This window comes from Rhinolophus ferrumequinum, chromosome 5, assembly GCF_004115265.2.
Source record: "Rhinolophus ferrumequinum isolate MPI-CBG mRhiFer1 chromosome 5, mRhiFer1_v1.p, whole genome shotgun sequence".
NCBI lineage: Eukaryota > Metazoa > Chordata > Mammalia > Chiroptera > Rhinolophidae > Rhinolophus > Rhinolophus ferrumequinum.
Window position 1 is genome coordinate 17,442,917 of NC_046288.1, and position 22,476 is coordinate 17,465,392.

A 22,476-nucleotide genomic window follows, 5' to 3' on the forward strand; every position below is an offset into this window, starting at 1 on the left:
CCCAGCGCCGCGTCACCAGCGTGCCATCCGCCTAAGACCGGCGCGCGGCCCGCGAGAGGCCACTCCAGCGCCCGCTGTCTGTGCGGACGGTGGGAGCGCGGAAACGGGCGCCCGAGCCATGGCTCTCTGGGCAGGGTCCAAGCTCTCAGTGCTGAACCCGCTGCACGCCGTGTGGTTCACGGTGGCCGCCGCCTTCCTGGTGAGCCTGATGTTGCAGCTCCTGCCGCCTGGCTTGCTCCCCAGCAGCGCCCTCTTCCAGGACCTGATCCGCTATGGGAAAACCAAGCAGGAGGCCGCACTGCGCCCGGCCATCTGCCGGATCTTTGATGTTCCCAAGAGGTAACCGCGCCCGGGGCGCGGGTCTGTGTTTGCCAAGGCGCGCAGAGCCCGTGACGCCCGGCTCGGGCAGCCGGCAGGGGGCAGCAGAGGCGGGCGCTAACAGGGCCCTAGGACTCCAGGAGTGTTCTCCCACAGGGCGCTGCCACGGCCGGGCCGCAGAGCACTGTCCTCAGCCGCTTCGTGGCCCTGGGAGCGGAATGTCCCGAGTGTCCAACGACATCGACGTGTTGAGCCGCGTGCATTATCAGGAACGCTAACTTGTGGCCCCACGGAGGCTTTCCTTCGAGGGAATGGCAACGTTTCCGAATTTAGGCCTGGTCAGCAGGCGGCAAATTAGTCTCCTTTGTCACCAAATTCTCTTTCCCCTTCCCTGCACTCTAGGGGCTTATAATCTAACTTGAGGTCGCCAGAACTCACCAGAAATGAAGGCACTCCTGTCCTCGCTCCTCTCTTGCCCCTTTTTGTCTTCCCGACCCTCGCAGCCAGGACAAAGGGCGAGACGCTGGTTCCCACACTTGGCTACACTCCCTTCGGCTGCACTGAGCCTCCTAACGCGCACCTCCGCAGGTGCCCCTGAGAGAATTGCCCACATCCTGAAATTTCATTTCCAGATTTCTAACAGATTTCATAACCAAAATCAACGAAAGATTAAATCGTTAGGGCTTAAATAGAATTCTTTCAGAAATTGTAAGACTTGTTATAGTTTGTTCATTTTCACTTTGAATTCAGAAGAGAGCTGGTAAGAGTCAACCAAATACTTCTAGATGGTAAGGATAGAGCAGTGGCTTTTTTATCTTTAAGATGCATCTTAAGTTGGCATTTAGGAAGGAATCTGGAAGAATGTTTTGCAGTTTCTGATGTACTAAAACTCTGCTTGATCGCTTAAACCTCACATAGGCAGAGTGCCCCGGCCCACAGACAAGAATGGGGCTAAGTATAACTTGGCTTCTGAAACGTGGATAACCCCCCACTTCTGGGTGTTGGAGAAAGATTTATCAGGTGTTACACTGAGAAGGAAGAACTAAGGCCTCATCCCATTTACCATTCTGAGGAAAAGTAAATGGAATGAGGCCCTGGGGAAAAAGTAGAAGTGTTCAAGACCAGTTGGTTAAAAAACCTAGTCTTTAGAGGCTCTTTTTAAGTGGAAATTATCTGTCATCCTATTTGTTAATCAAGTTTCACTGCAGCATGTCCTTTTCTATTTTATAGCAGGGGCATTCCAAGGTTGTCACATTTTCATTTATAAAGTGAAGGAAAAAAACTTGCTTAGAGAGTGTGAATTCTAACAATTTCTTTTACGAATTTTGAAAAAAGTACTAGTGTCTGTGGATTAAAGGACATATTTTAAGTCATTCTCTGCACTTACCTAGTTCTCTGGCTCCCATACCCGAGCTGTTACTACTCAAGTCTGGCATATGACAGCCAAGAAACTGACTTGCTACTTTTCCCTTATTTATTACAACAGTTAGTACTCTTTGGGCTTCTTTAAATTTCTACTATATTATGAAAAAATTTACGCCTTTTTCTTCTTCCAGAATTCTAGAGTGGAACCTCCGATGGTATTTTGTTTTGCTTTTTTTTTCTAAATTTAAACATTTCTTTTAGTACTGGAGACGGTGCAACAAATATAGGCCAATAATGAAGACAAAAATGCCTTGATATTATATTTAAATATTTTTCCTTGTGCAAAATTCAGTAGTACTTGTTGAAAGTGGAAATAAACCTATAACTTTATTACACACTTAAAAATAGGCAACTGTAAATCCTGTTTATGCACCTAAAAACTGTGCCTAGATAATTTTGTTTGGGATTTTTTTTTTTTCCTAAGGAGGCAAGAATAAAACCTTAAATCAGTTCATGGTATGTATGTTTGATTCCATTACCCCTATCTGGTAGACTTTTTTTCTTTTTTTTAAATGAAGATAATGGTTGCTTTTCTTGTTTTCTTTTTGCTTCCTAAAGTTTTGATATGCCAGAAAGTCTGAATAAATATATGACTTCCAACAAGAGTCACAATGCTCTTGACTTGCATAGTATATATGGAAGTACTTCTCCTGTTTCTAAAAGTTCAAAATGGTATGGAAACATTGCAACCGAATTGAGCTATACAGGCAAAGAGAGCAGCCATCCATATTTTCCCCACAGGGGTCCCGGGGTCCTAACTAGAGGTTAGGGGATCTGTAGATAGCATTCAGGGCAAACTTAGATTGGAAATAAAATTACATCTTTCTTTCACAAAGCTCTAGCTGAAATTCAGCACTTACTTAATGATGAAAGTAATCAACAAACCACAGTAGAATTAGCAGTACCTGCGATTTTGTGACAGTTTTTTTATACTACATTAAAAATATTGAAGAGACCGCAAAACATTTTCACCACTATAAGAATACTGTAGTTATTCCCTCACTAGCTCTTGTTATTTAATACATTAAGAAGCACATATATTAATATAGCACAAATTTGTTTTTTAGTAGCTGTGTTACCTATATTTCAATACAATTGGTTTCCTTTGTAATCCCTATGTATTTTATGCTTGTAGTAACATTTTGAGAAGGAGCCTGTAGCCTTCACCATACTGCCAAAGGAGTCCATGAAAGATAAATATTAAGAACCTCTGTTCTAGACGATACATTTTCCATCCATTTACATTTTTGTTTGTCATATCCCTGGCTCAATGCCTAGCAAATAGTAAGGTCTTTGATTAATAGGTTTTGAAAGAAGTTTTTAAAAGGTTTTAGGTTTAATCGGTTCGTTGGTTAACTTGACGCGTACTCTGAGAGTAACTTTAGGTGAGATACCTTCTCTTTCATTCATTTTTAACTAGTGTTTATGGAGTAATACTGTGTTTCAGGAGCTATTCTAGACTCCTTGGAGCTTTTATTCTTGTCAGACAGACAGTAAATGTGTAAACAATTCTTGTAAAATAAGCAAAATAATTTCAGGTGTGATAACTGCTTCAGAGGAAATCCATTAGGGTTACTTGATGAAGAGCAAAACCGGTAGGGGAGGCAGTGGCAGTGACAAAGCTGGAAAGGATGGTCAGGTTGGGGAAGGGCAGGAGATAAGCTCATCAGGGCCTTACAGGTCATGGTGGACACTGAGTTTTATTCTGAGTGTATGGAAAGCCATTGGTGGATTTTGATGGAAGGGAATATGGCATTGTATGCTTTATATTTTGAAAGGATGACGAGCCCTTGTGTGGAGAGACTGGATCAAAAGGTTGGTCCAGGGTCCAGGCAATACGTTGTGGTAGCTTATAGTTATTAGCATAACAGCACCTGCTGGCCATGTAAGTGGTGATGCCATTAAAGCACTTAGTGCAGGGCCAGCCGCTTAGAACTCAATGCACATTAGTTCCCTTTCTTTGTTAGCCCCATAGCTCCCCTCCCTGGGCCTGCCATCGGTTCTGGCAATGTGCAAATATGTATGAAGTCAGATCATGTCTCCTGGCTCAAAACCATCCAGTGGCTTCTAACTCACTCACAGGAAGAGCCCAAGACCCTGAGTCTCGTCCCCCCCACCTCACTGTTTCCTGTAGTTTACCCCCCATGTGGCTCCAGTCCAGTTTTCCGGGTCTCTCTGCCAGTCCCCTCTCCCACCTCAGGGCCTTTGCACTGCCTGTTTCCTCTACCTGGAAAGCTTTTTCCCCAAATAGCTACACGGCTTATGCCTTCACTTCCTATAATTCTGCTCAAATACCTTTACAGTGAGGCATGCCCCATCCCCCCTATTTAAAAGTATAATTCTATCATGCCAGCATTCCTTCTTTTCCCAGCTTTAGTTTGCTCTGTAACAATTATCACCTACTGACATGCTGTGAAATTTATTTTTGTGTGTCAGTATAAGATCCTTGAGGGCGGGAATTGTCTGTTGTGTTTGTTGCTGTGTCCTCAGAGCCTAAAGCAGTCCCTGGCTTATAATAAGCATTCAAGTTTCTTAGATCAAAGGAGTGCTTGCTTAATGCTAAGTGCAGCGTTACCATAAGGATCATCTTATCCATGTTCCCATGGGCCAGGAAAACAGTGCCTCAATTAAGCAAAGTGCCAAGGGAGGAAAAAGAGGGAGGGTGTCTGAAACAAGGAAGTGGACTATTTAGATCTGCTTTTTGAGGGTTGAGCTGGGTCTTTTAAAAAAGCAAGAGACATAACCTGGTATAAAGAGTAGAATATGTTTTCTATAGAAGGAAATCAGGCAAGCAAAACCAGAAATAGAATGTACAAAATGCAGGGATGAGAAAAAGAGCTTCCTGTAAATCAAAAACACTATGGCACAAGTTGGGCACAGCAGGATGTGGCTTAACTGCTTATGCCAACACACTTGACGGATTGGTGAGCTTTAGGCTTGGTATAAATGGGTACATGTAATGTAGGGCCAGAACAGCAGGTTCGGGCAAGTCTAGCTTGCATGAATAGTAGGAGCGCAGCCGTGCGATTTTAACTGCAGAATCATCAGGGTTGAGTCTGGAGCCAAACATAGCCCCTTAATGCATGGCCTTGGTTAAGTAACTTACCCTTTCTGAGCTTCTGTTTTCTCATCTGCCATGTGAATACAACCACACAAATTGTACGGGATTGTGAAGATGAAATGAATGAATGTTTCAATAAACTGGTCTCCCCACAACTAGATTAACAGACGGATTGTTTTTGTAACTTAAAGAGTAAAATGAGTGAGCAATGCTCTTTTTTTATTGTGGTAAAATATATGGGACATAACATTTACCATTTTAACTCATTTTGAGTGTACGGCCCAGTGGCTTTAAGTACATTGACATATTTGTGCAACCATCACTGCTATCAGTTTCCAGAACGTTTCTATCAGGCAGAAGGAGTTTTAGAACACAGATTATTACTTTAAGCCACTCTGCTCAAATGGCTTCCCTTCATACTTAATAAAAGTCAGTGTCCTTTCCTGCCCCCGAAACATCTGCCCCTCTCCCCCTACTACCTATCGCTCTCCGCAGAGTTATCCTTTATTGATCTCCAGGTCTCTGTGGTTGGCCTTTTCTCTGCCTAGGAAATTCTTCCCTGCAATTCACAAGGGTTACTCATTCTAGCCAAATGTCACTTGACAGCGGCCATCCTTGACCACCCATCCAGAACGGCTTCTCCTCTGCGCCTTCTCTGCCCCCTCACCCAGCATTAGCTACATGTCTACAGGTTCATTTGTTAACTGTCCGCAGAAAGATCAACTTCGTCAAGGCAGGGACCCGGTCTGTTTGCTCCCTGCTGAGTCCCTGACTTCAAGAATGTTGTCTGGCATGCTTGAAGTGCTCAGTAAATATTTGTGCAAAAATGAAATAGGTCAAGTGACTGGCTCAGAAGTTGCTCTTCAGAAGCTGGCCCCCTCCTTTTCTGCGGGAGCCTGCAGAACAGTTGCTGCTGACATTCTGCTCTGCTCCTGCTACTCTGGCCAGACCTGGGCTCAGTTCTCTGAAGTGTGTCTTAAGGTAGACCCTGGAAGGCAACGAAAGGCCAGTGGAGGGGGGACTGTAGAATTGGCACTGATGCGTGAACTTTTGAGGAAACTAAGCTCTTGAGCCTGGAGAAGATCAGAATCAGAAATAACAGGATGGCTCAGCGAGGGCAGATCCAGTGATAGAATTTGTAACAGTAGTTGTGAGAATTAAGTGGGTTGCTATGGAATCATCAGATTAATTGATGTACGAGATTTTTGAGTGAGTGCCGGGATTGTGTCTCGTGAAACCAAAGAATGGAAACATGGACCAAAGAGAGGCGGAGTTGTAAAAGAGGATAGATTATTAAAAGCAAAGGGTCAAAGCTCCCGAGTGGGAGGGGTTCCCCAGTGGGGTACCCAGCGTGGGGCAAAGGCTCTTATTCTTATATTTTCTCTTGCCCGTTTGAGGAAGGGAACTGACACCTTCTAATGGAATCCGTCTACCAGGTTTGTTCTGTTTGCCCATCCTGAAGGGATTAACAACATGGCCCAGTCCTATCTATCACATCTGCTCAGCTTGTCCAGCCAAAAGGGATTTTATGAGATAATTTATTAACCTCAAGGCACCATTATATTTTGTCCTAGAGTGAAGGAGTTCTTTCAAAACCTGAAGTTTCAGGATATGGCTGTCTTTGTTTATTTTACCGGGGACCTTTCTGTCTGCCTAACAACATGCTGACTAACCTGTCTCAAGATCAGTGTTTGTCAGATTGGGTTGTGGGCATGGTCTGGTGGGAGTGGGGGGCAGGGGTGGGGGGGCTGTGAGTTCTGATACAAGAATATTCTGGATTATCTGGAAGGGGAGTGCCTGAGTTTATGTCTACTCCTCCTGACTCCAGGTCATCTTACTTTGTCACAGTCTAAGGAGACAAGAGGGAGAGAGGCTTCATTTATTCACATGCACTGAAGAGCAGGGAGGCCAGATGACCTCCAGGCACCCCGCAGAGGCAGAATGATTTTGAATTGGTTTGAATAGGGAAAAATAGTCAACGGACCTCAAAATAAAACTGTTAGGCCCTTGTGTTAGGTGATTTCAGCAAACCAACATCATCTTTTACATCAAATTAACATTGCTAGTTGCAGTTTTTATTGGTTTTGTGGTTTTATTTGTATTTCATTTACAACGGTTGATTGCAGCATAGGCATTATACTTATATGAGAGCTGTAACTGTCAGGAGTTGATACCTAGTTTTATGAGTTAATATTTGTCATCTAAGCCATTAGGTTAGCACAGTTTAGAAAAACTGAATCAGAAGACCTCTAAGGTTTCTTATAGACCTGAGAGGCTGTAGTTGTGCAATGTTGTGTAACAGTTGTATGGCTATTGCAGCAGTATTGCTTGGGATTTAGAAATCTCGCACAGATTTGGCTTGTGTTAGCACCATCTAGGTTCTCTCTCCCAGGGCTGGGGGGCCCCTATTTTGGAATTTGAGCTCAATCCAAGTACTCAGAGATAATCTGGATTGCTAATTGACCCTCAGTCTAAGTTTAACAGAGTCAGTTGTATTTTTGTTAACCTCAGGAGTCCTTTCTTTTCCTATGAGTTAACCAATCCCATCATTTGAAAGGAAATTTTAAAAATCTGAACATCTGTAGGATTAAGGATCTACTAAAAAGCAAAACTATAATTTGGAAATGGGGGAAGGAGGAGAAAGAAAGTAAAAACAGTCTTCCTGCATAATCAAGTGACCCCACCCTGATGACTGCCTAACTTGTTTTCCCTTTGCAGGTATTTTTCTCACTTCTATGTCATCTCAGTGCTGTGGAATGGCTTCCTGCTTTGGTGCCTTACTCAATCTCTGTTCCTGGGAGCACCTTTTCCAAGCTGGCTTCATACTTTACTCAGAATTCTTGGGGCTGTGCAGTTCCGAGGTAATCAATCACTCCCTTGGCTAATCACAACCATTGTGTCCTGTTCCTGTCTTCCTGCCTGCAGGGAGCTGTTCTGGGAATTTCATAACCACTCTCAGGCTCACCTCAGCAGGAACTGAGAAGTGGAGGGTGAGGGCAAAAAGTTGTGCATGGTTCATAGCCATCTCGAGGGGATGTTCCCACATCCTTCATTGAGATCATGCAGAGTTCAGAGTTAGCTCTTCGTCCCTGACTTCCCAGCGAGTGCTGGGCTGTGTACAAGACTGGCTGTTTTCCCTCTGATATTTCTTGTACTGTTGATCAATTTATACAGAAGTCTTTAGACTTAGGGGAAAAGCTTTTAGGATCCCTTGGGTTTGCCTTGAAACATTCATCACTTATGTAGTCCAACCAAAATCATGTCTCAGAACTCCAGAAATTTGATAGAAAATTTTCGATCACCAGTTAAAAATGTTTGTTACGCCATAAAGCTTTGGTTATATAGTAAAACTGACTGTAAATAATTGTTGACTAGATGATTACAAAATAGCTATTAAATTTTCCTCAGATAAAGAATAATTTTAAAATAAGGTACTGAAGGTGAAAACAATAAAGTGGCTTCAATTAATGTCAGGCAGCGGGTGAGGAGCAGAATTAGAAATAAATTGTTCTGTCCTTTGTTCCAGCAGCCACACCACTGGCTCCCTAGGAACAATCCTTTTCTGCGTAACCAGAAGAACTTGTAAAAGAAGACAGTCAGAAGGGAAACCCTATGCAAACCCTATCTGGGAGGGGAGGATACCTCAGTGAATCCCACTTCAGGCATTGAAATTTCATCTCTTCATTTGTTTACTGTGGGACTGGGTTTGTAGGGTGGTTGTGAGGAATTTTATTTGGCTATTTGTTCTAACCTATTCCTAAAGAGTATAAAAACTAGATTTTACTATATTTAAAATACAAATACAGGCAAAGCTAATTTACAGCTGCTGGACGTCAGGACAGGGCTTACCCGTTGGAGAGTGGGTTGGCGGAGGGGCAGTATCTAGAAAGGAACACCACGAGTGCTGGTCATGTTGTTTCTGGATAGGGGTGCTGGTTATATGGTGGGGTTGGTTGATTTAGTTTGTAAAAGTCCATTAAATTGTTCATTTATTATAGCACGTGTGTGTGTGAGTGTGTGATATTCACTTTTTAAAAATGTATGTTTTAAGTCATTTTAAAAAGCATTTCTTCTTCTATTTGGGCAGAGGGGTGAGAGGCAGGTAGGAAAATAGATCGATCTCAAAACTCACAATCCCCTAAATGTAAAATTTCCTTTTTTTTTTTTTTTTTTTTTTTTAATATGGCAAGGAATGCGTAATTCTCCCTGTCTATTCCTATCCCCCTTTCGGCCTCTATATGTCCGGGTGCCCGCGCCTTTTTTCTCCCCTGATCCCAGGGATCCCACCAGGTGGGGTTGCTCAGAGATCATCATCCAGAAACTCTTCCTGACCACCTTCACTATTAGTGCCATGGGCCAGTGCCGCAGACCCGGGGTTCTGAGTGCATGGACCCCTTACAGTGATATCCATGCAACCTGGAAGGCTTCCACATGGCGAAGAAGAGTCCGGAGACCTGAGCTTGTCCCAGCTCTGTCACTAGCGTAACCTGGAGCCAACGTACTTGGCCTACTTCCTCATTGCTAAAAAAGGAAGGTGTTAGACTGTATGATTTTTAGGTCCCTTTTCTAGCTCTAATCTTGTTCAATACTATGTGTAACAGTGGGGGAAAATGTAACTTTGGATTACTCCCCAAAAGAGAAATGCTGAACGTGTTGCTTTCTGAATCGTAGGGGATGAGTTGGCGCTGTCTGCATTCTTAGTATTAGTGTTTGTGTGGCTACACAGCTTGAGAAGACTCTTCGAGTGCGTCTACGTCAGTGTCTTCTCCAATGCCATGATTCACGTCGTGTCCTACTGTTTTGGACTCGTCTACTATATTCTTGTCGGCATAACTGTGCTGAGCCAAGTGCCAATGGACGGCAGGCATGGTGAGTGGTCCCTGGGGTCTGTTAGCTGAGTCATTGGTTGCATGAGGTCTCATGCTCCACCAACCATTATGGAAGCTTGAAAGTAGGAGACCTGCCCAACGCACTTTGCATTGGAGGAGTTTGGACACTAATAGTAACTTTAAAATATCATCAAGCCCAGGGCCCAGGGGTATATACATTAACTGTAACTGCTAAAACCTGAAAGAACACCAACATAAGCTGTAACGCCTTCAGGAAAGAGAGTAAAGTGAAAAGTATTCAGGAGGTTTGGTTTAAGGACGAAGAAATGGGATGTGATGTTTTCCTCAATGGGAGTGACATCAGTGAACTCATGTGGAGTAAATCTGAAGAGAAAGACAAAGTGTGGTCAAGAGTTGAACAGGAAGCAGGTTATACCCAAGAATAGGAGAAAGAGTCAGCAAAGAAAGTTGCTTTCCCAAAGCCTCAGTCATCCTGGGGTGTTTGTGCAGAAGGGTGGGGGTGAGGCTGGGGAAGGGGAAATTGTGGTGCAGCATTTAATCATAGAAAGCTAGGGGAGGAGCAGGTGGCCTGGACTCCTGGTGAACAGTTGTAGTTTGAAGAGTCCTGGAAGCCATTTTGTTGCCATTACAACAAAGCGTTTCTTCAAGTCAGGCAGCCTGAGGGGAGAGGACGAGTACTGTGCTAAATCACAATTGTGTCTTAACATTTCTGAGCTCTTACTAATCAGGAAGAGGGAACCCAAATCATGACCTTTGTTTATAAGCAGGAAATAAAGTAGTTTATTTGGGGGGTGAAGTGGGAGGGATATCTAACATACGTGGCTATCATTTAGGTAAAAATGCATGTTTATTAAAAAGAATCAAGTCTTTGGGGTGACTGAACTGAGTTTTTAGTGCTGAGGTTAAATTAACTTCACCCGGCAGCCTTGGTATCTGTCTGCCCTGACACTGTACCGTAGATCTTTCATGACTGTTTTCTTTGAGTCCAGGCCTCCATATTTCCTGAAGCTGGCCTATCCATCTGTACAAACTGAGACCAAGATCTAGGTATTTCCAGTCCTCAGTGAGTGAGCTTTCTCCTCACGTTCGATTTCAGTATCAGTGCCCCGTGAACGCCCTCTCTCTCGTTATAGTGCAACCCAAGGCCGCTATGGCTTGAGGAATGATCTTCAAGTACATGTTATTGATGATCTTTCTCAGTTCATGAATTATTTATTGGCTCTAGCCACTCAGCTAGCATCTCTCCATCTAATGCTTCTGAACTTAAGGTAATTTTTCTTTCCTGAGCTTTCTGCTGTGGCATTCATGTGCAGCCCAGTACCGTGGGTTAGCGGTTATTCCTGGTGAACAGTACAGGTTTTCCACCCCAAGGACCTTTCCTAAGCACTTTGGTAACCCACCTTTCAGTCTGTTAGTTTCTGTTGGCATTATATATCTCTTCTGGCGTCTTCTCTGCTGGCTGGACCCCACCTTCTGCCCTCCCTCCTGTATAATTAGTGAGGGAAAGCCAGCCAAGGCACCCATAAAAATAGCTTTCTAGACACTCCTTTCTGAAGCTGTCTTTTGTTTCACCTATTTGTCCTCCAAGAGGTCATCTGTGGTCATTTGGGACAATATGGGGAGAACTGGTTTCAGGAATTCATTGAGAGAGAAAACGCTGGAGCATTTGCTAGCTGCAGGGTCTAATAGAAACGGGCTTGGGAGTCAGATGGGCCTCAGTCTGAATTCTGGCTTAATTAATCTCCCTGAGCTTCAGAACCTTCACCTGTAATTAGGAACATACACGGATTTCAGAGGGTTCTTGTGAAAGTGAAAAGAAAGAATATCTGTAAACTATCGAGATCTTCACGTCTCCTTGCCTTCAAAGTGTAGAGTGAGTCATTCTCCATTACACTGTCCTATTTTCTTTGCAGGTAGGGTACCATCTCTATCCGAAATTTTCTGGGTTATTGATTTGCTGACCCATTTCTGTCTGTCTCTTGCCACTCGAATGTGAGTTTATGAGGACTGGGATCTCGCCTGATGTGTTCACTGCTTTGTGCCTCATACCTACAACAGTGCCAGGCTCAGACACCCATTAAGTAATTAATGAATAATTAAATACTACAGCGATTAGACTCCCGGTAAATATGAGCCTTCTACCTGCCTCTCCTTTCCTGCATCATAATTTCAACTTACTCTTACAGATCTTTTTTCCCTCATAGGCAATTTTTCTGCATTTAGAGTAGGTGACTTGGTAATGACGTGATCTCCCAGACACCTGCTTCAACTTTCAATCCTATCGTGACTTGTGCTTCATTAAAGCCCTTTCGATTTAAAACTGTTTTTTTTGTATTTTGCTTATTTATGACTTATAAAAATATCTTTTTAATTAAATGGCTAACCCTAGTTAATATTACGAGACTATAGTAGATTGTTTACACATAGAGCAAGTTTTTAAAGAAATGAACACAGGTAGACTTTGCTGGACTCTCATTAATCATTAGTTTTCATCAGCTGAGTTCTACTTCTAAGTACCCATAAGGAGTCACGTGATCCTTGCTTTTACTTGAATCAACTTTGGAGGGTCTCCCTCTGGGCTCCAGAGCCCTAGGTTCTTCCCTGTTGTCAATGGACAACTTTGTTTCTTCAGCCAAGTCCCTAACTAGCCTGACTGCTTCCTGCAGGACCTACATTCTTCTCTTCTTCCTGATAGCTGGAGAAGAGGAATAGTTTGAGTGTTTCTTGTCCTAAAACTAAATCTCTGTGACTCGGTTCTTTCTAAACATAAAGGGATACTGTTTTGTTTTTCATCTTGGAATTTACATTTCCCCTCTTTTTGATAATCCCTATTCTGAGCCTTTATTTCCAGTGGTTTTCTTCATTGGCTGGAGCCCAGCAAGTCAGCATTCTGCCTTCAGGGTCTCCCTAACAATGGCTTCGGTTAGTAGCTCAGGGAGAGATTTCAGACAGTGTTTTCCTGACAGTGAAGTGTAAAAAAGACGACACAAAAGGAGACTTAGAAATAGAGGTGCAAAGTTGTCTCACCACACAAGAATATATCACAGGAGTAGGAGACAGAGATAAACTCTGTGCTTAAAGCATTTGAAGAAGGAACAAGAGAATGTCTCATATGGACATCTCTGCAGGGGGCCACTGAAGCTGCCTCTGGCTGAGGAGCCAATCTCCTGGACACGGTCTCCCCTCTGCTTTTGTGAAATTCTACCAGGACAATTTTCTAGTCATGAGGAACAACAGAATAAGTGGATAATCGTGTTCTACTGACTGTATGATTTTTTAGTTCCTTGCTTGCGCCTCTGAAATTTTGCAGCATTGGCTAATCACCCTTCTTTCTATATAGTCTATGTGAGAGGGAAAAATCTCTTTATGCAAGCCCGATGGTTCCATATCCTCGGAATGATGATGTTCATCTGGTCATCTGTCCATCAGTATAAGTGCCACGTCATTCTCAGCAATCTCAGGAAAAACAAAGCAGGTGAGGCGTCTCTGAGAGCCACTGCATGTGGATTTTAACCCTCAGAAGCTAGTTGTCCGTGTTCCTTCCCTCTTATCCTTTCTGCCCTAATGAGTTGACTAATCTATCAAATACTCATTTTGAGAAGACAACTCTCTGGGTCTGGATCTTCCCCCCTGTAATATGAGAGTGTTATACTGAAAGGTCTCTCTGGCCCCATTAACCCTGATATTTATGATTCTATTCTGTGCCCACATTTGGTAGCCTGTATTGCAGTATTGGGTCTAACCAGCACTAGTGTTACCAGGCTGAATTAGTATCATTCCGGCCAAAGCAAAACATTTTAATTATTGTGTGTTTACTTATCATAGGTACACTTTTTATTAGGCTTTTTGAAATATTAAAAATGGAATAGTATTCTTCAGTATTTATTGAATGCTTATTTTGTGCTGGGCCCTATTCTGGGTTCTTTGCCTAGAGCTTCGCAATACTCAGTTGAGGTGGGTACAGTCTTATCCTCATTTTACAGATGAGGAAACTGAGGGACAGAGAGGTTAAACAACTTACCTAAAGTTACACAGATGGTAAGTGGTAGAGCCTGGATTTGAACTCGAGCAGTCTCACTCGGGAGTTTGAGCTCTTAATTTCTAGCTTGGTGGATTGTTGGAGAAATGGGCTTTCTTTTTGTGCTTATTTACAGCTTATAGTATAACCTAAGCATGTGATTTTTTTTTTTTTAATACATAGTAGATTGACAATGCAAGTGGGAGAGGATGGTGGTTTGCACACAGGTCTGTCATACTCTTTCCTAAATAAGAGTTTTTGTAAATGATTTGGGGAGTGATGTGATAAAACTTTTCCTTTTGTCAAATGTTCAGAAAGTTTTCTTTTTCCATTTCAGGAGTGGTCATTCATTGTAAGCACCAAATCCCTTTTGGAGACTGGTTTGAATATGTTTCTTCTCCTAACTACTTAGCAGAGCTGATGATCTACATTTCCCTGGCCGTCACCTTTGGATTCCACAACTTCACTTGGTGGCTAGTGGTGATATATGTTTTCTTCTGCCAGGCTCTGTCTGCTCTCCTCAACCACAGATTTTACAAAAGCAAGTTTGTCTCCTACCCAAAGCACAGGAAAGCTTTCCTACCATTTCTGTTTTAAGATAACCTCTGTCATGAAGAATGCAAGCCAAGTGACAGGTTCAGTTCATAAGGATGATGAAGTCTAGAGACCAAAGTGAAGTTTCTGCAGAACTGTTTGAAACTCTCTGTGCCATTTTCATACCCAAGTCTTCACTGAATGCGCAAAGCAGTACCCCTCCCGAAAAGGAATCTTCAAAGAACTATTTCTGGCAGACCTGGGAGTGCTCTGCTTGTTTTCTGAGATGCTTTATAAAACCAACCAACTACTAGAAAGTTGAAGAGACCTCTCCAAGCAGCTTCAAAAGAAAACTAACCAAGAGTATGCAAACAGCTTCAAATATACACATATATACACAAAGGAAGAGATAAGATCATCTGTGGCTTTGTTTTTGTTAGGGACAAAATAACTGCACTACATAATAAGCAATATAGTAGGTGCTCAGTAACTGTTGCATTTCAATACAAGCAGAATAGCCTTTGAAAATAACAATATATAATTTCATAGCACAGGATTCAGGGAGTAATGAGTGTTGGAGTTAAGTTTATACTTTCACCATAAAGATGTCCACTTATGTAACCATCAACTGTCATTTCCACTCATCTCTCCCTCAAATCATAGCCCAACTGAAAGTTTGAAACCTTTTTTATTTAATACTTTTTTTAACATCGCTTTCAAGGGAATACCGTAAAGTGAAAGCATCTGAACATAAAGTATTTTTATATTCATGCATAAAAAGCCTTCATGAACAGAACTGACTGACACTCGGGATTAGATAGTGCTGTAGTCTCATTTATATGTAGTTATTCAAATTGGATCAATGTCTGCCTGAGTTTATTTTAACTACTAGAATGAATCTGAAGCTATTTAGGAATAACATTTACACTTAAAATAGCTTACGTTAAAGAAAATACCTGTTATTAAATCAAAGGGAAGTAAATTCATAATGTGAAATAAAAACACAAACTTGAAAAATAATACTATAGCCTGAGAAATGCAGTAAAAACTGCACATTCATGCAACATAAGATTTACTGGCATATCGACTGAGATACTAACTTTATTCCTGTTGTACAGATGTCATATAGCCTACTAGGTACTAACATTTTGCACTAAAATGTACCTTGCTATGGGGGGAAGAACCTCATTATTAACCAGACACATATCAAACGCACAGTCTGAGAGTATCCTCCCCTCCCTGGAATTTAAGTAAACTGAAGCTGTTAAACTGAGATTCTTTTTCATCTAACTTTTAATATATGCATATCAAAGCATATTCTAAAATTCTTAACATAATTCGGCTGTAGCATTTTTCCTCCCATCAATCAAATACCACTTCAGTCAGTTGCTCAGTCTATTCAAATAAATGACATATTTATTTCATTTATCATTTAGATTTGCCATCCTCACGACCGGCAGTCAGGAACCAAACTTTCTGCACTGGAAATACAAAGCATATTGCAGTTTTGTCTTAATTCCCACACAAATGGTATGAATAATTTTTAATAGCAGATTACTTGGGGGAAAACATGTATTTTGCTTTAGCGTGTCATTGTATACCAAGGTAAGACTAGGAATTTGGCTGTTGTTCTGGAATCTCATTGTGCTCTGAAGTAAAAGAATGAGTATCCCTGTGAAGAACCATTATCGGGCTTGTGAGAGAGGATTCCAGTCCCCACTATCCTTGCTGTCCCTTGCACACTCTTCTGTGTGTCTTACTTTCCCTTTGCTGCCCACAGATTGCATTGCTAGGTGACGATAAAAAAGAAAGTCGAGATGTCCTCAAAGGGGCTCAGAACAAAGGAGCATGGTCTTTGATGAAAGCCTAGCCATGGAGAATAATTGAGAATGGTGCCGTGCTTGCAAGATCATAATCAGCATTGTTCTTTGTGTCAATAAAAATGTCCTATGTGCCTAAAGGGAGAGCACGAGAGTTGCCAAAGCGTTCACATGGGTAATCCAGAAATCTCTTGGGGGTGGAGATTCTTGATTTTTCTGCAAGCGTAGTTGGATAGCCTCATTTCACTCTGTTATTATTCAATTAGGGGAAATGATCCTGAACCTCCTCAGAACAGCATTCCCTGGGTTAACCACTTACTGTAAAAGTGCAAAAACAGCTTTTGTTACGTCTCCAAGTTGTAGCTCATCCCTTATGCTAATATTTGCTTCTTAGTGAGCTTGGATGATTTTGTCTCCACAAAACTGTTCTGTATTATGTTTTCAATTCAGTGAGTGGTTATTGCCAGAATTCTTACCCCCCCAAAAAAACCTTTGTAGACATTTTTGTATGAACCTTAATAGTATAAGGGGACTAAAATTTGCATAACTAAAGGTACCTGAAAACTCACAGACCATTGATAAGTAATGTATCTCAAACTGAACTGATATATTAAAGAAGACCTTCAAATACTAAATGAGCACCTATGTAAATAATTTCTGCCCACTCTTTCACATTGCTTATCAAAAAAAATCATTCAGCTGGTTTTTATAAATGTCTTATGTTAGTCTAACCTAACATTTTTCTGATAAATGGACAAGAAACTGGAGGTGACAGTAACCCATACTTCATCATTTTTCTCAAATACCAGTGATCTAGAAAGCCATGTATTCTTTGGAGGAAAGCAAAATTTAGTTATCCAAATGAAAACTATTATAAAGAGCTACTCTATGCACTTAACTGAAAAAGTATAATACTGGGTCCTTTCCATCAAAAAGACTGACCACTTGTTCTATTTTTGAGGGATTTCTCAGCAGAAAAACAAATCTGCCTGCTGAGTCCAGCCCTCTGGGTAAAACCTTATAGCACATGTGCCGTTTCTATTAGGGCTCCCTGGTGTACACAGCACCTTTCTGTGAATTAGAAAAGACATCACTAGGAACGTCCTCCTCATAGCAGGGCATGAACCTTTGTGGGCACAGAAGGCAGCTGGTGATGGGGCTGTAGCTCAATGAGCAGAGCTCAGGCTGAATCTCCGCCCCACTCACGCCTTCAGCCTGGTGTCCTTTGTGCAGTGCACAGCCTGTGCAACCTTCCATAGAGACACTGCTTGTTATGCTGCCTGTCCATCGGCAGGTTCTGTTGACACTTTTCACAAAGCAAGACTTGATATCATGGAATCGTTTCATTGAGAAAGACCATAGGAATAAAACTAGGAGAAGGGAGAAATAAGTACTCCATGCATAACATCTTTGCTTCCATGTACAAAAAGAGGAGTTTGGTGGTTAACAGGTAAGTAACTCTCAAACAATAAAATCTCCGTTCAGATGCTAGAATGTTGGCCCCAAATAGAGACAATATTTTGTTGCCTTTCTTACTACCAACTCCTGTCTTTCTAGTTCAGTGTTCTAGCACTGCAACTCCAACAATCTTTCCACCCTATTGGGGCCTCCAATTTATTGATCGCATGGCATTTTTACTGTCCCTTGCCTCTCGTAGGTCTTGTCTCCTTCCCCTGCTTAAATTCCAGGTAAATCACTATAATCATTCCTTTGTGTATATCCTTAACTTTCTTGCCTCCCTAGATTGCTTTTTCCAACTGATTAGCAAAGACACAGTCCTGATAAAATTCAACTGCCCCTCCTTTGTGCGTGCACCTTGGCTGGAGAAAAACAATCCACTGACAGCCCACTTCAAATTAATAACTAATCGTAAAAGGGGAGAAGGAAAGTGAACAAGTACAGGTAAATGGATGAGGCAAAATTCAATAACCTAAAAGAAACGGACAAATTTTTTTTTAGAAGTATATACCCTTCCTACTCTGAATAATGAACAAATGGAAAACCTAAACAGACCAATCACTAGTAAGGAAATTGAAATAGGAATCAAAAACCTCCCCAAAACAAAAATCCAGGACTAACCTCAAGTGGTCTTTAATGCTGCAATCATAATAAAGATTCCCTGGTCCATTCACTGTCCCACTCTGCTGACTACGCATCTTTTTGTCCTCAAGAAAATGAAGCTATGGGAAAAGAACTGCCATAGACTACCACCGTCACCTCACCCACCTAAGCCTCTGTGCCCATACATACTACCTTCCCTCATTACTATTGTTGAAGGACACCTTTTTAAATTTATGAGGGTAACAAATATCAGGCATATAACTTTATAATCCAACATCTATCTCTATATTGTGTGCTCACCACCGGAAGTCTAGTCTTCCGTCACCATGTATTTCACCCTCTACATTCTCAGGGTCGTTTTGGCCTTGTAAAATGAGTTAGAAAGTATTCCCTCTTCAATTTTTTGGAAGAGGTTGAGAAGGATCAGTATTAAATCTTATTTGAATGTTTGGTAGAATTCACCAGTGAAGACATTTTGTCCTGGATTTTTGTTTTGGGGAGGTTTTTGATTCCTATTTCAATTTCCTTACTAGTGATTGGTCTGTTTAGGTTTCCCATTTCTTCATTATTCAGAGTAGGAAGGGTATATACTTCTAAAAATTTGTCATTTCTTCTAGGTTATTGAATTTTGCCTCATCCATTTACCTGTACTTGTTCAGTCACTTTCCTTCTCCCCTTTTACGATTTTGTTGTCACAAATTATCTCTTTATGTTGTGCATTTGCAGCCAAATTGCAGTAGTTTTAGTTATTTTTAATGCCCCTTTTCCTCCTTTAACTTTCATGTTATAATTGTTTAATATCCTATTCTGAAATAGAGTTGCAATTCGCTGCTTCTCTCTGTTAGTCATCTTACTCACAGCATTGTATGATTTTGTCTTTTTGTTTCTGGTAGAAGAGCTCTTTCCAACATTTCTTGTAGTGCAGGTCTTATGGTGGTTAATTCTCTCAGCTTTTGTTTGGGAAAGATTTTATTTGTTCTTCATATCTAAAGGATAAGTTTGTTGGATATATTATCCTTGGGTGATGGTTCCTCTTCTTCAATATTTTGAATATTTTCTTCCACTTTCCTGGCTTGTAATGTTTCTGCTGAAAAATCTGATGGTAATCTAATGGGGTTTCCTTTGTAGTTTACAGTCTTTTTGCCCTGACTGCCTTGAGAATTGTGATTCTTTTTTGACAGTTTGAATAAAATGTATCTTGGAGAAGGTCTTTTCGCATTATGTTCTGTGAGCTTCCTCTATTCTAAAGCCTAGTTCTTACCATAGACTTGGGAAATTCTCATTGATTTTTTTGTTTCGTTGTTTGTTTTTTGTCTCTCTATTCCTTCCCCCTCTCTTTTCCTTCTGGTATACCTATTATCCTGATGTTGCTATTTCTAATGGATTCAGGTAGCTCTTATAGAGTTCTTTCCTATCTTTTTTAACTCTTAGTTCTTTCTCTTCTTCCTCCTGGGTCATTTCTAGGTTTCTTGCTTTGAGCTCACTAATTCTTTCTTCCGTCTAGTCTGTTCTATTTCCAGTGCTCTCTAATGCATTTCTCATCTCATTTACTGAGTTCTTCAGCTCCAGAATTTCTGTTTGATTCTTTTTTATAGTTTCAGTCTCTTGGTAAAGTACTCCTTTTTTTTCATTAATTTCATTTCTGACCTCATTGAATTGCCTTTCTGAGTTCTCTTGTATCACACTGAGCTTCTTCCTAACTGCAATCTTGAATTCTCTGTCATTTAAATCACAGTATTCCATGACTTTGAGTTTGCTTTCTGGAGACTTTTCACTTTCTTTCTGTGCTCCCTAGTTACCCTGCTTGTTCATGGTATTTGATGGATTGTTTCTCTGCCTTCAGATTTGAGATAGTAAATTCTCTTCTTGTTTAGATTCTGTTTTGTTCTCAGTAATGCTACAGGTTGATAGGTAGGGTACTTTTTGTTTTCCAGTAGATGGTATTATAAAATACTACAGTCTTCCCATTTTTTACTTACTCAAACCAAAAACGATTGAGTTTTCCTCGACTCTTCTCTTTCTCTCACACTCCACACAAATTTGTGGTCCTTCCTTCAAAATACATTCAGAATCCATCCCTGTTATCATAACTCTACTGACACCTTGATTTGAGCCACCACCATTTCTTGCCTAATTTACTGCAGTAGATTCCTAATTGGTCTCCCTCCTTTCTCCCTTATTCCCTATAGCTGATTCTCAACATAAGACAGACTGACCTTTCGAAATATAAATGAAATCATGTCACTACTCTCAGAATCTTGCAACAGTTCCCCGTTTCTCTCAGGTCGCGGCCAAAGTTTCTACAATAAGCTATTAGACCCTATATGCTCTGGCCCTCAGTCACCTCTCTTACCTCATCTCCTGCCAGTCTTACCCTCATTCAGTCTTTTAACACACTGGCCTCCTTCTCTCTGCCTGGAATGCTATTCCCCCCAGATAGCTAGCCAGATGGCTAACTCCCTCACCTCCTTCCAGTCAGTGGATCAATTATCTGTTGCTGTGTAACAAAGTACTTCAAATCTTAGCAGCTTAAAACAGCACACATCTATTATCTCATAATTTCTGTGCATCAGGATTTAAGATGCAACTTAGCTGGGTGCCGCTAGCTCAAGGATTCACTACAATCAAGGTGTCACCAGAGCTGTGGTCTCATCTGTAAGCTCTGCTGCGAAGGAACCAACTCCAAATTCCCTCACATGTTTGTTAGAATGATTCAGTTCCTCACTGGCTATTGAACTGAGTGCCAGGAGCCCCCCTCAGTTCACTGCCACATGGGTCTCTCCTTGGAGCAGCTCATAGCATGGTATCCAGGTTCCATCTAAGCAAGCAAGCAAAGGTGTGTAAGACAGAAGACACAATCTCTTTGTAACCTAATCTCAGAAGTGACATCCCATCACTTTGGCCATATTCTGTTTGTTACAAGGGAGTCAGTATGTCCAGCCCACATTCAAAGGAATGACAGGACTATCAGGAGGCATATGATCACTGGGACCATCCAAGAGGATACCTACCCCAGTCTCCTTCTCAATAAGGTCACCTCCTTATTTAAAGTTGAAATGTAACTCTCTCACATTTCCACCTCCCTTTGCTCTTATGAGGAATAATAAATACCTTTGTTTTGAGCCACCTAGTTTTGAGCTGGTTTATTCTGTAGCAATAGCCAACTGATGCACTATTGTCTAAAAAAACTCTACAATGTGCTTTCTCACTTATGCTTATTATTTTATTATCTGTCTGCCCTCACTGTAATGTAAGATACACGAGGGCAGGCTTTGTTGTTGAGGGGTATTTTTTATTGTTTTGTTCACAAATGTGTCCCCAGCACTAGGTGAGTGTCTGGTGCATAACAGACATTCAATACATATTTATTAAATGAATGCTTATGTTGTCACTGTAGTCTGCATAAATCACTAGTCTCCTGCCTTTACTTTGTTGGAGAATTGTAGTAATATCTATCTTACAAAGATCAAATGCAGTTTATATTGACATGTGTGAAAAGCAATGTTCCAATTGTTATTTATACACCAAAAAACCAGTAACAATCACAGTAAGGAGGAAAAAAATGAAAATTCAGTCAAAAGAAATGCTTAGGAACCTATAAATTGTTACAATTCCACCCACATATTTTTTAATCAGGTTTTATAAATGCAGCATTTGTGGGAAATAGGAATAAATATATTTATTCTTCAAAATATTAAGATTAAAACCTATTTAGTAGACAGTGATTACTCTTCAACTTGAAGCCTATCTTTAATTCTTGTTTCTCCCCTAAACTTAAAAAAAGAAAAAATCAGCACTTTGAATTTCTTGCTTCTTGACCTCTGGACCTATTACCACGTGGACTGCTATTACCTAATGCTGACCATAATTATTTGACACGTAGATTGTATAGTCTTTGAGATTAAAACAAAACAAAAACAAAAAAACTGTCAGAAGAACGACGTAATCCAATAAATTGGAAAGAACTTGTTCCTCTAAAATACTCTTCCTTCAATTCTGTGCTTATGAAATGGTGAGGGTAAGTCATTTTCAGTGCAAAATGTGGCCCATAGTAATGAATGGAAAAGGGTGGATTTCAATTTATCAGGATTATTCAGTATGCCATCTCTCCTTCCCAACTAGCTGTTGTAGCCAAACTGTATTTCCATTCATCTTTCTCCTTTTCCACCTCAAATTGTCTATGGGGTGTCCTTCCATGATTTTGCTTTCAAGACATAAAAGCAAACTAGACTTCAGAATAATCATGCAACTCAGGGTTACAGCAATTCATGAGGTGCAATGAAATAGGAACAGATTCTCTTTCTTCTCTCCCATACTCCAGAGTCTACAATTCTGAGAGTAAAATTTGTTAGGGGATGAGTTCCCTCCATGAAATCAAGCTCAAAAACT

The 22,476-nt window shown here is 41.1% G+C and overlaps 1 protein-coding gene and 1 long non-coding RNA gene across 4 annotated transcripts in view; one reads left to right on the plus strand and one right to left on the minus strand.

Moving 5' to 3' along the window:
* Nucleotides 1-22,476, minus strand: part of LOC117022240 (uncharacterized) — a 52,425-nt gene that overhangs the window by 17,553 nt on the left and 12,396 nt on the right. The gene's annotated exons all lie outside the window — the stretch shown is intronic.
* On the plus strand, nt 48-15,154 carry SRD5A3 (steroid 5 alpha-reductase 3). The gene is made up of 5 exons (XM_033106149.1): nt 48-339; nt 7,523-7,665; nt 9,476-9,673; nt 12,995-13,129; nt 14,010-15,154. Exons 1-5 carry the CDS (start codon nt 119-121, stop codon nt 14,267-14,269), a joined length of 957 nt encoding a protein of 318 aa, XP_032962040.1. The 5' UTR covers nt 48-118; the 3' UTR covers nt 14,270-15,154.